General features: G+C 39.9%; 2 protein-coding genes across 2 annotated transcripts; both read left to right on the plus strand.

Moving 5' to 3' along the window:
• Positions 1–476: 476 nt before the first annotated feature.
• Positions 477–3,817, plus strand: LOC116065413. The gene is made up of 3 exons (XM_031320908.2): positions 477–571; positions 1,170–2,821; positions 3,519–3,817. Exons 2-3 carry the CDS (start codon positions 1,177–1,179, stop codon positions 3,815–3,817), a joined length of 1,944 nt encoding a protein of 647 aa, XP_031176768.1. The 5' UTR covers positions 477–571; positions 1,170–1,176.
• On the plus strand, positions 3,397–5,045 carry LOC116065420. Its single transcript, XM_031320922.1, has 2 exons — positions 3,397–3,825; positions 4,041–5,045. The coding sequence occupies exons 1-2, from the start codon at positions 3,823–3,825 to the stop codon at positions 5,043–5,045; spliced, it is 1,008 nt and encodes a 335-aa protein (XP_031176782.1). The 5' UTR covers positions 3,397–3,822.
• The last annotated feature ends 11,669 nt before the right edge of the window (positions 5,046–16,714 follow it).

Here is a 16,714-nt window from a genome sequence, read left to right on the forward strand (position 1 = left end):
TTAAAACCTTTCCTTGATAGTAGTAGGTATTGTGGTCAGTTTATTTAATCTGTTTGAAAGAGGTTTTTTATTTTATTGGTGTATTTGAAGGCTATTTATGGTGCTAGTTAACTGTACTGGGCCTGGCTCATACTAAGAGGTGTTAATATTTTGTTAACCGTATATTTATGTGTGTAGGATAAACTAAATATTTGTAACCCTTCTCAGTGTATAGTAAATAAGAATAATAGAGATTCAGTTCAGAAACTCATAAGCCTCATGAAGGATGGATTTATTTCAGAGCTATTGTATGACACTGAATTAGTTTAATCTTGGTGTACCTAATAATAAACTGACAACTGAGTCTACTGTATACCTGCACATGTCCCCACACAGTGTTTAATACATTTGTGCATTTTTACATCTACAACGTTGACCCTGCATATTCCTCACAAAATGTAAACAACTAATTTGTTTATCTAAATGCTTTTTTTTCTAACTGCAGTTGTCCTGCATGCTGCTCTGTGGTCAGTCCCACCGGGAAAGGTTTACTAAGGTTCTTCCAACCACAACCCTCTCTTGTTCGCTAGAGGTAGGTATGTTCACATGCAGAGTTGTGCATTTATGTCTATAATATACTCATTTACTAATTTGTTTATAAGGTACATGCAGATATCAGGCTTCAGTTTTTGTTGAATATGATTTAGAGAGGTGTTAATTTATTGTAATGGTCATTTTTGACTCTATAATATGTGATGTGTTGTACAGAGGCGTATGAAATATTTTAACCCCAATACAAAGAATTTAATAGACTGTAACTGAAGTGTTACAAGCAGCCCAAAATTAAATGGGATGAACAAAATATTAGGAACACCTTTTAGTTCTCAGCAAACTAATTACAGCCTCCAAAATGACCATTTAAAATAAAAAATAGCTCTTTCAACTAGATAAACTAAAATCAAGCATTACAACCTTTATTAAAGGCCGGGTAAGTGATATTGGGAAAAGACTGTTGGTATTTGAACTAAGCAGCAGTACAAACACATTAAGCATTGTACATTTTTATTGCATAAATTTAATAAACCAACAATATAATCGTACTATTTATAACACTTTGTTGTTCTGGATTACTTGTTTTACAGATCCATTAAAAGTAAATAAACTAAGTTGCCTTTTAATTCTCATTGCAGTTATCCTATGAAGTGTGGGTTCTGCGGTTTTCTGAGCTCAAGTCAAGAAGCTCTATTGAGGCACCATAGACTACGACACAGAAGAGGATCTCACTGGCCCTGTATCTACAGTGACTGTGTGTGTACCTTCAAAACACCTGGCGCGTTAAAATCTCACCTTACCAGATCACATTGCAGGACTGTAAGAAGGCAGGTGACATCGTCTTTTTTCTGTGAGTTATGTGAATTTAAAGAAACTTGTACTGAGCGCACTTTTTTCACTCATCTGGGACATCATTTAAAAAATCAACACACTGTGCATTGCCCCTTCCTGCGGTGTGAGTTTAAAACTAACAATCTTAAAACATTCAGTTCACACAGAAGCAGAAAGCACAAGAATGCAAAGGACATTAGAACTTGTCTAAGAGTGCATTCTGAAAATGAAACCTGTGCCATTGACACTCATATCGTTGACCAGCCAATAGATGACTTTGTTGAGGTAGAGGCATCAGAAAGTGGTTCAAGTAACAACGGTGGGGAAGAATATGTAGAAGCTGAGACTCTTGAACATAAAATTGCATCTCTTTTTCTGTGTATGCAATCAGTATTGCATGTCTCCAAAAGTGCTTTACAGAAAATCGTTGAAGAATTTAATGATATTCTGCACTTTTCTAAAGTTCATTCCCTTCAAAAAATCAAAGAAGTGTTTACTAAACATAGTATTGAAATAGATGATTGTGTTGTGAAAGAAATTAATGATTCTATATTCCAAACCAATCCACTTATTTTGACTACTGAGGCAAAAGGTGCGCTGTCCACTAATCACAGGAGAAATCTCTATTTTAAACAGCACTTTCCTGTAATTGAACCAACTGAATATACGTATAGCACAACGCATAAAAATACATTTGTGTATGTTTCAATCATTCAGGTTCTAGAGAATTTACTGGGACGGTCAGATTTTTTAGACAAGTTAGTGTTTATTAAAGTAGATAAACCTGGTCAGTACAGGTCCTTTCAAGACGGTGTGTACTTCAAAGAAAACAAACTTTTTGGTGTGCAAGAGACAAGTATTTCTATAGGACTGTACATTGATGATTTCGAAGTATGTAACCCATTGGGGACATCCAGAAAAATTCATAAGATTACTGCGGTCTATTGGGTTGTGCTCAATTTACCAACAAAGTTTCGCTCTTCCCTGCCATTAATTCAGCTGGCTGCTCTTGGAAAGAGTGTTGATATTAAACTGTTTGGGTATGATGCATTTCTTTATCCACTGATCAAGGATATACAGTCTCTGGAAAGGGATGGTGTGTTTGTTGAGGTTCTAGATACGTTTGTAAAGGGAACAGTTTTTTGTGTCTGTGCAGACAACCTTGGGGCCCACAGCCTTGCAGGCTTTCATGAATCTTTCAATGTTGAAAAATTTTGCAGGTTTTGTTGTCTTAGTCGAGACCAAATTGCAACTGTCGAGGCAAGGGATTTTCAACTAAGAACTGTACAACAGCACAACATATTTGTGGAGGAGCTTGAGTCAAGTGATAAACAAAGTGTAAACGGTGTTAAAAGGGCATGTGTACTGAGTAAGCATTTGTCTTACTTCCATCCAATTACTGGATTTCCCCCAGATATTTTACCTGACTTCTTTGAAGGGGTTATTCCAGTAGAGTTATGTTTGTGTCTGAAAGAACTGATTAGAAAAGGATTCATTACATTTGATGGCCTGAATAGCCACATAAAACATTTCCCATACACATATTCTGATAAGTTCAACAAGCCACAACAAATTACAAAGGCCAGCTTTGGAAACGGAAGAATCAGTGGCAACGGGTATGAAAATTGGACATTTTTACGTTTGCTGCCTCTTATGATTGGGAGCAGTATTCCGGAACAGGAGCCCTCATGGGAAATATTGATGGACCTTAAAGAGATTGTTGAGATCATTGTCTCTACAACGCTATCTGAGGAAATACTGTTACTTGCAGAGTAAAATATTTGACCATCGGAATCTGCTTATTGATACCTTCCCTGACTTTAAGTTGCGGCCAAAACATCACTTTATTGAACATTATGTACATCTCATACGCTGCTTTGGACCTTTAGTGGACTTGTGGACTATGAGATTTGAGTCCATGCATAACTTTTTCAAAAAAGTGGTGCATGATGTTCTCAATTTCAAGAATGTGCTTCTCACACTCTCTTGTAAACATCAACAAATGATGGCTTACTACCTTGATGGCCAAAATTTGTTCAAACCAAAACTGTACTTTGGCAATGTTAACATGGTTAAAACATCATCATTGGAAGAAAAACTGAGGACTGTAATTGAAAAGAAGTATCCACATCAAGATTCTGTGTCCCTTGCCAAAGATGTTCATTTCTATGGGACCCAGTATGTAAAGGGCATGATAGTTTCTGCTGGGCAATGCAGTGGACTGCCACATTTCTACAAGATACTGAACATTGTGGTCAACTTTGAGAAAGTGTCCTTTGTCAGTAGAAAGCTCTCCTCTTGGTTTATCGAACATTACAGGTCTTACCAAGTAACTGACAGCGGCACAGACATTGAAATCCTGGATCCAGAGGCTTTGAATGATTACCACCCTTTGGCTGCATACCCAGTTGCTGGAAAGTTAATGGTGACCCCCAGGACGTGCCTGCTGCATTGAATGAAATGGTATGTGCTGTGCTGTACTAGTTTATGCTGTTAGGGGTATCTAAAGCAAAACTGTAACAAAAGACAGAGGTTTATGGGTTTGTAGAGTGGAATCTTGGCAGCTGTTGCTTATTGTAAGTTCAACTTGTTTCTTTTATAACTTATTTTAAGTTATAAGTGTTCTTACAGTTCAGTTAATGGTCCTGCACAATTTATTTTTCTGTTTGTCCTCACAGGCTTTGTTACTGCGAGTACACATAAATCTGAAACTTATCCGGAAAGTCCAGCTGACGAAGACCCCTGAATCTTTGGACGAACTAAAAAATGTACTACGAGAAAAACTTGAACTTGACGGTGAATTCGCTGTACAGTATGAAGACCCAGATTTTGGGAATGCAGTGTGTAACCTGATGGACATTGCAGAGTTGCCACCAGAAAAGGCTGTCTTGCACATTATTTGGAATATTGATGAATCGCAGACGCCATCCCATTCATCCTCCATCTCTTCCCTTGATACAGCCAGCATCAGTTCACCAGCCTCCTCCCACAGCTCATCTTCAATTATTCGCACCTTCATGAGAAACATTTCAGAGTGGCCTTCTCCATTTGTGGTCCCCTCTTTCTCATATGATGTGGAGTTAAAGCTCCGTAAGGGCAATGACATTTATGAAAAAACTGGGCAAGGTCTAAGTGTAACGAGAGACATGAAAATGGAAATTCTAGACAAGCTGGCACAAGAAATATTTGCTCTGAAAGCCTACCCTGAGAAATATCAAATAGTATCGGTTGCCTCTGAACTTGTCAACAAACATCCGTGCCTTAAGGAGCCTGGTAGCGGCACAGGATACGATGGTTGGACAACAAGCATCAAGTACAAACTTGGAAACTACCAATCTAAACTGCGCCAGGCTGGATGTAATGAGGTCAGTGTAAACAGGAAAAGAGGGAGGGATGACGAAGTTGATGAGGGTAGGTTTTCCTTGAAAAAACCAAAGCGAGGTGAAGTCAATCATGTTCCTGATCATCCAGAAAACTACAATGATGAGACACTAGAAGACCAGAGATGTGTCCTGGTGGGTGAAATGAAAAAGAAGGGGAAAGACATGGAACTCATCAGACAGAAGATGGACCTCACATTCTCCCTTAGGAGAAAGGAGATCGTGGAGGTGGAGCCCATGGTCTTGGAAATCCAGGAGAGATGGCCTGCTCTCTTTCTGAGAGAACAGGCAAGACAGATTTAAAAATAATAAAATATTTTTAGTTTGATTGCTTTTCAAAGCAAAGATGGCCACAGGGTCATCCATTGGCTTATTCAGAGTATAGATTAGATTGTTAAACATAATTAGATTGTGAACTCTTTATGAGTTCAATTATTTTAAGTGTATCCAAAATCACTACAAACTCGATCGTTATGTTTTTGTGACTGTTTTGGACTTCTTTTGACTTCTACAGATTTGTGAGGAGTTCTTCCGTGTCACTACTAAAGACCTGTTGGGGACCTTTAGAGCAGCCTTAGATGAGTACTGTCCTAGACTGCTTAAGCTGTACCGTGCCAGGAGGGGAGCCTGTGGTCAAGACATGGAAAATCTCTTGGATAGGCTTGATGAACAGGTAGACTTATCTGTGAAATTTATTTTTGGAAGAAATTCTGCAAGGCCCAGGGTATTTATTTTGTGTTTGCTGCTAGTTAAACATTAAAGGGGGGACATTTTTACATTTTTATTTTAACGTTGGTGTGGTCTGTTGGCAAGAGCAGTAATTCAGCTGATTATTAGTTACTAGGAATTTCGTTTCATCGTCGACATCGCAATCTGCACATGTGCAATAGTCACATCGCAGGATGTGCGATATTAACGCTACAACTTTTATTGCTGCTTGATAGAAAAAGAAAACTTGCACGGTTCTCATTTAACGTGATTGTTACTAGCCGACCCTTCCCCTTTAAGGCAGGTGGCCATGTGGGCAACATGTGTATGTGACGTAATGTTAGTTCGACGGGGTTTGTTACAGGAAGTGAGACTCTTCAGTGTGTCTGTAGAAAAGACAAAATAAGCACCTAAGCAACGTTATCACGTCTCCTGGCCATTTTGCACCGCAAAGTTGCCAGAAATGTGCTACCAGCCAAGCAATAGCTATTATAGTTAGCCTTAAGAAACAAGGGGTCTGACCCAACTAATGTTACGTTTCCGAGCCGCGAAGCTGGAAACGTAATACTAATTTACAAGAAAAGTCTGAAATAATGTAATTTACACTGATTTAAGTGTTCTTGTATACACAGTTTGTTACTAGTGTGTGACATCCAGACGTCCAATCAATGTTGATCAATTAATCAAACAAACAAAGCAGGCCCGCTAGTTGTCGACCACAACCTGAAAATGAGCGAGGAACAGGATGGTAGCCACATCAGGGAGCCCCCTTATTTTAGGAAAAGCAACATGCATGCCATCGTTGAGTTTAGCCTGGATTAATAGAGTAGGATGAATACAATGGTTACATGTGAGTCAACCAGTGTATTTAAAGGACAATTCCGGCGCGAAACGAACCTAGGTGTTATTAACTGATGTGTACCCACTCTGTCTCTCTCTGGGACGTGTTTTCATGCTAATCGAATGAGTTTGGAGCTTTAACGAGGCTACCACAGACCGCTGGTTAGCTTGAAATGCTAGTATTTGGGGCATTGGGACACTCAAATTAAATCGCTATTTAATACCACTAAAAAGGCTCGAAACATCACCACACTTTAACGTTAGCATAATTAGGGTCCCTAAATGTGAAACGAAGCATTGACAGCGTTGTAAGTGTACAGATAGTTTATTAAAAAGATAGATTATAAAGACAGTCGCGTTCATGTTTACTTGCGGGAGCCATCTTGGAAACCAGTCATAGGTTCGTTTTGCGCCGGAATTGTCCTTTAACTACCTCATTTCCCTCTCCAAAATCACTCCAGAAGAGAAGTCGCAGCGCTCTCTTGCTTTTGTGTTTGTAAAGCATTAATGTTTAAGAGAGTGGGTCAAATAAGAAAATTGTTCTTTTTAATTGTTTTCTATTCAGATGCACTCCCCTACAAAGTTACCCTATAATTTGGGAATATTCGAGCTATTTGTCATCTCGTAAAAATTACAGTATTTTTTCATATTGCAATATACAGTATATCGCAGGGGGAAAAAATATTGCAATGTCAGTTTTTTTCAATATCGTGCAGCCCTGTTATACATTGTCTAGGTTTCTTAAATTGTAACATAACCTAAAGTTCTTGTATTTGTCAACAAATACCATGGTGAAATCACGACTACAGTCTAACTCTGTAAATAGGCCCTATATTCACTGCTCTAAAGTCTGTTGGTCTTTTTTTCCCCTGATTTTCAGACATCTGACATTGCACTGCATCGAAGGAAAACTTGCCTTGAAGGTCTACCCATATTTGTCCGTGACACAGCAGAGAAGCTCTTCCTGAAATGCCTGGTGAGTACATCATGGCCAGCCAAAAAACTGAATAAAGTCACCCTTATGTGTCTAAGAGACTGCGAGCTCCAAAAATAATCAGTTTGTAGTTTTATTGTTCTGGGCTGTTAAATATAAATTAATGTATGGGAAACACTGAATGAAGAAATAAGTTCAGATTGGATCACAACATCCCTAGTTACAATGTTTGCAGTTACACTCCAGAGCCAGACTTGTGACTAAAATCCTTCATCTTGATAAATAATATAGTTAAAAAATGATCAGGATCTCAAAGGGTCATTAAAATATGATTTAAAACTAGGGTTGGGTACCGAAATGCGGTGCCAATAGGGCACTGGTTCCGACGTAAACGGTAGTAACGAGACTGATAAGAACGAAAATTTCGGTTCCTCATTTCGGTGCCTGACTTTTTTTTTTTTTTTTCCCAGAAGCATCGCTGCACGGGACGCTACGTTACCGTTAGGTACTAGCTGGATTAAACACAATGGTTAAAATGCTGACAGCTAACGTTAAGCGGTGTAAAGTGTGACTGTATTTCCCTGTAGAGGATTCCAACACCGGGACGTAACAGTCTGACTGCAGCTGCCGTTGTTGGAAAAACACACACGGTGCGTTCACTTGAAACTCGCCAGCCTTGTGGTGTATTTTAAGTTATTGTAAAATACCCTTTTCCCATCTGGTGGTTGTTTTTGTCGTTTACCAGAAATTTACTGGTGGAATACGGGCTCACCGGGCTCGCCCCGCTTCAAAGCAGACTGACCAGCCGTCGTCACGGAAGACGATTGCTACCGCGCGGCGAAAGCTTCTGAGGGATGCGGTAGTCAGACGGTCCGGTGGCCTACACTGCCTGGATCAGCCAAATGACAACGTTCCTCAAAAACAATCTCCACAACCGAACGGTAAGCATTCTTCCTCGTCTTTTCCCTGCCCATCTGAAACCGACACTGACTGTTTTGCTCCCGTCACCGGCTACCCACACCCCCCCACTCCTCGTCCGCTCTTCCCCCTAACCACAGTAATTATTGGGGACTCCATCACTAGAGACCTACGGTTTCATAATGCTGTCACACACTGTTTTCCCGGAGCCAAAGTTGCAGACATCCTGGCTAAAGTTATGGACCTGATACCCTCATTTCCGACCTCTATCAAACGCATCGTGGTCCATTGTGGACATAACGACATGTCCACTCGGATTCAGGAGTGTGAGCGCACAAGGCGAGACTTTACCACTCTCATTGAGGCTTTAAAAAGCACTGGGAAGTCGGTTTTTATTTCGGGCCCACTTCCATCTCTAGGTCGCGGATCAGGCCTCTTTAGCAGACTACTCTCCCTTAACACCTGGCTCCAGCTCACATGCAGTATTCACAGGATAGGTTTTATTGACAACTTCAATCTGTTTTGGGAACGTGGCTCCCTGTTCAGCAGGGATGGGATTCATCCCAATACACGCGGAAGCCAGATGCTACGTGGAAATTTGCACCACGCCCTGCATACCCAGACCTCTGATTGACTGTTTACATCCCGTAAACACTCCCACAAGCACACTGACCAGACACACTCTCCCAAAGTCAATAATCAGAGATACAGCGCTATACGCCCCTCTGTGCTCCCTTCAGAGCAATCACCCATTCATAATCCCATAACCACCGTGTCTGTCCCCCGACTGAGACCGTTTAAACCAAACACTAATAAAAGAGGTGCTATACTAAACAACCTAATTGGAATTAAAACAACCACTGCAACGACAGAACAGAATAGGAAAATCAAATGTGGGCTATTAAATATTAGATCTCTGTCATCGAAAGCATTATTGGTAAACGAATTGATATCAGATAACCACATTGATTTATTCTGCCTCACCGAAACCTGGCTGGGCCATGACGAATATGTTAGTTTAAACGAAGCCACTCCTCCCAGTCATAATAATACCCAAATTCCACGAGGCTCAGGCCGAGGAGGGGGAGTTGCAGCCATATTTGACTCGAGCCTGTTAATTAATCCTAAACCTAAACTAAATTATAACTCGTTTGAAAGCCTTGTTCTTAATCTTCAACACCCAACATGGAAAACAGTACAGCCAATTATATTCGTTGTTGTTTACCGAGCACCAGGTCCATATTCTGAGTTTTTATCTGAATTCTCAGAGTTTTTATCATGCGTAGTCCTTCAATCAGACAAAGTACTTATTGTAGGTGATTTTAATATCCATGTGGACATTGAGAGCAATAGCCTTAGTACTGCTTTCAATTCACTGCTAGATTCTATTGGTTTCAGTCAGAGGGTGCATAAGGCCACGCACTGTTTTAACCACACCCTCGACCTTGTGCTAGAATATGGCATCAAAATTGACGATTTAATAGTATTTCCGCAGAATCCTTTATTATCAGACCATTTTTTAATAACTTTCGAATTCCTACTACCAGACTATACGAAATTAAATAAAAGTTTCTACACTAGATGCTTATCTGACAGTGCTATAGCTAAATTTAAGGAAGCTATTCCAACAGCACTTAACTCAATGTCATGCCTTAATATAACAGAGGACTGTTACGTTAACTCTAGTCCCTCCCAACTTGATAACTTTGTAGACGCTGCTACGGCCTGCCTACGGACTACTTTAGACTCGGTTGCTCCTCTCAAAAAGAAGATGATGAAGGAAAGGAAACTAGCACCTTGGTATAACTCCCAAACTCGCAAATTAAAACAAATCTCACGAAAACTTGAAAGTAAATGGCGTTCCACCAAACTGGAAGAATCTCGTGTGGATTGGCAAGATAGTCTAAAAAATTATAGGAGGGCCCTCAGAAATGCCAGATCAGACTATTACTCAACACTAATAGAAGAAAATAAGAACAACCCAAGGTTTCTTTTCAGCACTGTAGCCAGGCTGACAGATAGTCACAGCTCTATTGAGCCATCTATTCCTATAGCTCTGAGCAGTGATGACTTCATGACCTTTTTTAATGATAAAATTATAACAATTAGAGAAAAAATTCATCACCTTCTGCCCACAGCTTCCAACGACTCACCATTGGGCGCAGGAGGGCTAGAGAGAACGATAAGACCTGATACTTATTTAGACGGCTTTTATCCTTTAGACCTCCAACAATTAATGTTAAGGGTCTCTTCAGCTAAGCCAACTACCTGTCTCTTAGACCCCATTCCAACGAAGCTACTTAAAGAAGCACTACCTGTGGTCAACACCACATTACTAGATACGATCAATATGTCCTTATTAACGGGTCACGTACCGCAGTCTTTTAAAGTAGCTGTGATAAAACCTATTCTGAAAAAACCCACCCTCGACCCTGAGGTCTTAGCCAACTATAGACCTATATCTAACCTCCCGTTTCTCTCCAAAATCCTTGAGAAGGTAGTCGCTAATCAATTGTGTGACTTTCTGCATAGAAATAGTCTATTTGAAGACTTTCAGTCAGGATTTAGAATGCATCATAGCACAGAGACGGCACTGGTGAAAATCACTAACGACCTTCTAACTGCTGCTGACAAAGGACTTGTCTCCGTACTTGTCTTATTAGATCTTAGTGCTGCATTCGACACTATTGACCATACCATCCTCTTACAGAGACTGGAACATTTAGTTGGCATTAAAGGAATCGCACTAAGCTGGTTTAAGTCCTATTTTTCTGAGCGATCCCAATTTGTTAATATTAACGATAAACCATCCAAATACGCTAAAGTTAGCCATGGCGTTCCTCAAGGCTCAGTGCTTGGACCAATTCTATTCTCTTTATATATGCTTCCTCTAGGCAATATTATTAGGAAACACTCAATTAACTTTCACTGTTACGCAGACGACACCCAATTATATCTGTCAATCAAGCCAGACGAAAGCGGTCAGTTAGCTAAACTTCAAGCGTGCATTAAAGATATAAAATCCTGGATGACCCACAATTTTCTGATGTTGAACTCAAACAAAACGGAAGTTATTGTGCTGGGACCCAAGCACCACCGAACTTCATTATCTAAATATATAGCTACCCTAGATGGTATTGCCCTGGCCTCCAGCACTACTGTCAGAAATCTAGGAGTCATTTTTGACCAGGATCTATCCTTTAACGCCCACTTAAAACAAACCTCAAGAACAGCCTTTTTCCATCTTCGTAACATTGCCAAAATCAGGAACATCCTGTCTCAAAACGATGCTGAAAAACTAGTCCATGCATTCGTAACTTCCCGGCTGGACTACTGTAATTCTTTACTATCAGGCTGCTCAAATAAGTCCCTCAAGACCCTCCAGCTGATCCAGAATGCTGCAGCACGTGTTCTGACAAGAACTAACAAAAGAGATCACATTTCTCCTGTATTAGCTTCTCTGCATTGGCTTCCTGTAAAATCCAGGATTGAATTTAAAATCCTTCTCCTGACCTACAAAGCACTAAATGGTCAAGCACCATCATACATAGAAGAGCTTTTAGTACCTTATTGTCCCACTAGAGCACTACGCTCCCAGAACTCAGAGCTACTTGTGGTTCCTAGAGTCTCTAAAAGTAGAATCGGAGCCAGAGCCTTCAGCTACCAGGCTCCTCTCCTGTGGAACCAGCTCCCAACTTGGGTTCGGGGGGCTGACACCGTCGCCACATTTAAGAATAAACTGAAAACCATCATCTTTGATAAAGCTTATAGTTAGGGAGTGAGGAGTTGCAGCATAGTAGAGTAGAGTAGAGGGAGGCAGGAAGTACAAGCCCGTTCCGGCAGGGGAGAGTACGAGCCCGGTCCAGGGCCCCTCTCTTTAGCCTGCCTCTCTTAGTTATACTATTATAACTCTAGACTGCTGTGGGAAGCTCCTTCCAAGGACACAATGAGCCGCTCCCTCTTCTCTCTTTTCACTTGTCTCCTTTTGTGTGCATCTTAGTCCCAGAAATGCCTGTTACTAACCTATCTCTGGGGAGTTTTCTCCCCGGAGTCCCTTTGCTTCTTCTTCACCCAGAACATCGCCTTGGAATTGGGTGGCACCTACACCGGGGTCCTGGGTGCAGCTGACGCTATGGACTTACTACACCCTGCTACGCTCTGCGTTTCCCCGCAGTGTCCGACTGCGTCCTGCCGCGTCCAACCGCGTCCACCCAGGCTGCTGTGCCACACTACACCCCGTAACGCCCTGCTGTGCCCTACTATGACATGAACTACTATGACTACCATTGTGATCACTGCTTCACTATCTTTATTATGACTATTATTGCCACCATTCACCACTCCCCCAACTGGTGCCGTCAGACACCGCCTACCAAGAGTCTGGGTCTGTCCGAGGTTTCTTCCTAACAAAAAAAAGGGAGTTTTTCCTTGCCACTGTCGCAATAGCTACTGCTAATGCTTGCTCTTGAGGCAACCACTGTAATAGTTGGGGCTTCGTAAAGTACAGAGTTTGGTCTAGACCTACTCTATCTGTAAAGTGTCTCGAGATAACTCTTGTTATGATTTGATACTATAAATAAAATTGAATTGAATTGAATTGAATAGGTCATTGTTACAAGTTATTGTTATTACATTATTAATCATTTAATTTTGACCATATGGCCTTAGCATTAAACAACCCATTCTTTAATGTCGCAAACTGTCATTTTGTGCTCATTTTTTATATTTTATATTACATACATTGTAAATATATTATACATATTTCGGTTCAGGCACCGTTTAGGCACCGGTATCAGAAAAAACTAAATTCCTACCCAACCAACAACTTCTGTTATACAACCACAACACTGAAGATTACTTAAATGGAAATATAAAACTATTGACATTAGAGGTGCAACGATGAATCGATTAATCGATTAGTTGTCAACTATTAAATTAATCGCCAACTATTTTGATAATCGATTAATCATTCCAGCTCGTTAAATGTGACTATCTTCTAGTTTCTTCTCTCCTCTGGGACAGTAAACTGAAGATCTTTTGAGTTTTGGACAGAACAAGACATTTGAGGACGTCCTCTTAGGCTTTGGGAAACACTGATCCATATTTTTCACCATGTTTTGACATTTTTACAGATCAAACAACTAATCGATTAATCGAGAAAATAATCAACAGATTAATCGACTATGAAAATAATCGTTAGTTGCAGCCCTAATTGACATGTGACCAAATGCACCGTTGCACTGCATAAAATTATGGATTTGTTTGGGTTAGGTGAACATTTGTCATTACCACTGGTATGGCAAATTATAACGTAGCATACATCTGCAACCTGTGGCGACACCTTTATGGCCCTTAATCCAACTTGTATTGCATTAGTAATAAGCAAGATGACAACATAATTCACATACTGTTTGATCGTGTCTTCTTTTAACAGGACACTGATGCAGTTGATGGGCAGACCAGAGGTGTCAAGATGGGTATCCTGACTGTTTTCGTAGATGATGCACCTACCTTGCAGCCCACAGTCAACAGTATCGACATTGTGTTGGAGGAGGCCATTGTCCTCACAGATCTTCCAGACCTCCCCACTGCATTTGCCTACCTTTTCGGCCTGCTCTATGCCTTGAACATGGAGTTTCCAAAAGAACTCAAGTACACTTTTGAAGCTATTCAGTACATCTTCATGGAACTTTCTGCCAGTTGCTCACAGCGTGTCAGGAGCTTGAAAACCAAGCTCTTACTCTAAGTTGTTAGCTGGTCTTTTTGATTTTACATTATGGCTGGCCTAATCACCCATAGACATTTCAGAAACTTGGTTTTAGAATTGCCCACGTTTGCACTGTTATTGTCAGCGTTTTTTGAGATGTAGGCCTGTTTTGTGATCACTCAAAGAGAAGTACAGTTATGAAGTTGAGTAACATGTTGAGTCAGAGTAAGTAAGCCAATTTTAAATTGCCCAAATTACATTTGCACCGTGATTGTCGGCAGTTGTGATCCCTCAGAGAGAAGTACAGTTGTGTTGGAAGAGACTGTTGTCTTGCCAATGTTTCTTGTGTATATACTGTATAACTTGTTTTAAAAGTGGAGTAACATGTTGCTGTTGAGGCAGAGTTGAGGCAGAGTAAGTAAGCCTATCTTAAATTGCCCACATTATATTTGCACCGTGATTGTCTGCAGTTTTAAGATATGGGCCTGTTTTGTGATCCCTCAAAGAGAAGTACAGTTGTGTTGGAAGAGACCATTGTCTTGCCAATGTTTCTTGTGAATTGTTGAGAATCTTACAAGTAACGTTTGTAGAACTGTTTGTTTAAAATAAACATGTTAATTGAAGTGTCTTTGTTTATCTTTACAAAAATAATTGGCACTAATTTCTTTTTTTTAATTCTTAGTGTATGGAGCTCAACATTTTAAGTTTGTATTAATATGAAAAATTATCTCAAGAAAGTTAGTTGGCATGACTTTTTTAGAACTCAGAACTTAGTTTTTACACACAAAAGTTAATTATCTGAACAAAAGATAATTAGTTGCCATGACTTTATTTTGAATTATTTAGTATGTAAAACTTAAGATGTTAATTTTGTGTATGTATGAAAGATACATTATTTAAACAAAACATTAGTAGTTGGCACAACATATGAAAGTTAATTATCTGAACAAAAGATAATTAGTTGCCATGACTTTATTTTGAATTATTTAGTTTGTAAAACTTAAGATTTTAAGTTTTTATATGTATGAAAGCTAAATTATTTAAACCATACATTATTAGTTGGCAGAACTATTTTCAAAACGTAGGAGTTTGAGTTGGCCTCAAAACTCAAAAATCTAGTGCAGTAAGTTGCCTTGAAATTTTGAGTTTTCACAACATTTTTGTTTTTACAGTGTAGTTGTGCACAACATATTATCTTGTGCAAAACAAGAATAGACAGGTACAGGTACGGATTTACCTACAGTATGTACCTTTGGAGCCTAATAATTACAGTAAACTAACCAATTATTATCATCTCCAGGAGCCTGGTTGACTGAAAGGTTTTTACAGCAGAATGAGAATAAACCCAAAGTTATATTATTTAGTCCAAAGCATAAAACCTATCTGCTTTATTTTGTCTTGTCAAGTAGTTTTAATCAGGCAGTCCTGCCTTATTTCCTGACTCTTAACAATTTTCTGTGTTTGACCTAGAGAAAGTTAACAGGCTCTGTCTATTGACTCTCTATTGATTGATATTCTTTCTAACTTCACCTTAAAAAAACACTCTTACTTGTTGGCTTTTAACTGTGCCAAACATGTTCTTCTAAGCCTTACTGTAAGTAATCTGCTGTTTGTGACATACATACCATATGTTTTGATTTTGTTTTTGAATAAAATGTTATTAGCAACAAATTATCTCATTCAAGTCAATTTTATTTATAGTATAAAATAACAAGAGTTATCTCAAGACACTTTACAGATAGAGTAGGTCTAGACCACATTCTATAATTTACAAAGACCAACAATTCCAGTAATTCCCCCAAGAGCAAGCATTTAGTGCGACAGTAGCGAGGAAAAACTCCCTTAACTAAGGCATTGTCCCCTGTTTCTTTCCCATTGCCAAATAATCCTGTTATTTCCTTCCTCCTGTCATCAATATCTTATTCTTCCTCCACTTCTGACCCCACATCTTTAAAACAAAGTCAAATGCATACATTTCCAAGCATCTATGCAGTGGTGAGAGGGATTGAAATTATACTACGGATATAGATTTTTTTTTAAATACATATTTGAAGTTTTGTTGTTTGTATTATAAATTAGCAAATAAAAAAAAACTAATCCAATACAACATGAACTGATGATTGTTGTTTGCAGTTCAATGTATTATGTATTAGCAAATTAAAAAAACGAATCCAATACAATATGAACTGACATTCTATAGTTCCACCCCAAACTGGCTTTTATTTTGAAGGCGAAGAAAATAAGGGGCGTGACGTGAGCGGGGGCGTGACGTGAGCGGGGGCGTGACGTGAGCGGGGGCGTGGCGTGAGCGGGGGCGTGACGTGACGTGAGCGGACGCAAGCCGCAGCTGGACCATATTGGTCATTTTGACCGCCAGATTCCAAACTCTACTATTGTATTATGTATTATGTTAGGATATGCTGCACCATGCTGCACCATGCTGTGGTGCACAGCGCTGCTCGGACCGTGCGCCGCTGCCCTTTTTCCCTCCATAAACTCCGCTCTCAGCTCCTCTGCCAGTTGCTGCGTGAACTTCCTCTGGACAATTTTACTGCTGGTGCACTCCTTGGAGAGGGTGTGTGCAATGATTCCAGCCAGTTCGAGGATGTATAAAGTTATATTAACATGTAGACAGTCACCGGCTATCTACGTGTACCGCGCCTTTCAAAGAGCGAGCGCCCGGTACTTGCCTTCTGATTCAGAACAGACTGACCCTCACTGAGAAAGAGTTTTCAAGCTGTTGTTGTGGGGACATTTCAATCAAACATCCTATAAAAAAAAGTGCTAATCCACTGTCTTCACATCCTCAGATGATGGGAGAACATGAAGGCTTTTTGATAATTCTTGCAGCCAACAATTAAAGAT

This window comes from Sander lucioperca, chromosome 6, assembly GCF_008315115.2.
Source record: "Sander lucioperca isolate FBNREF2018 chromosome 6, SLUC_FBN_1.2, whole genome shotgun sequence".
In the NCBI taxonomy this organism is placed as follows: Eukaryota; Metazoa; Chordata; class Actinopteri; order Perciformes; family Percidae; genus Sander; species Sander lucioperca.

Bases quoted from the DNA above. Each gene is read 5' to 3' on its own strand.
- LOC116065413 (XM_031320908.2), top strand. From the start codon at position 1,177: ATGAAGTGTGGGTTCTGCGGTTTTCTGAGCTCAAGTCAAGAAGCTCTA. The intron at 2,822-3,518 runs GTTTGTGTCTGA...CCCTTGCCAAAG, and splicing joins GGTTATTCCAGTAGAGTTAT to ATGTTCATTTCTATGGGACC.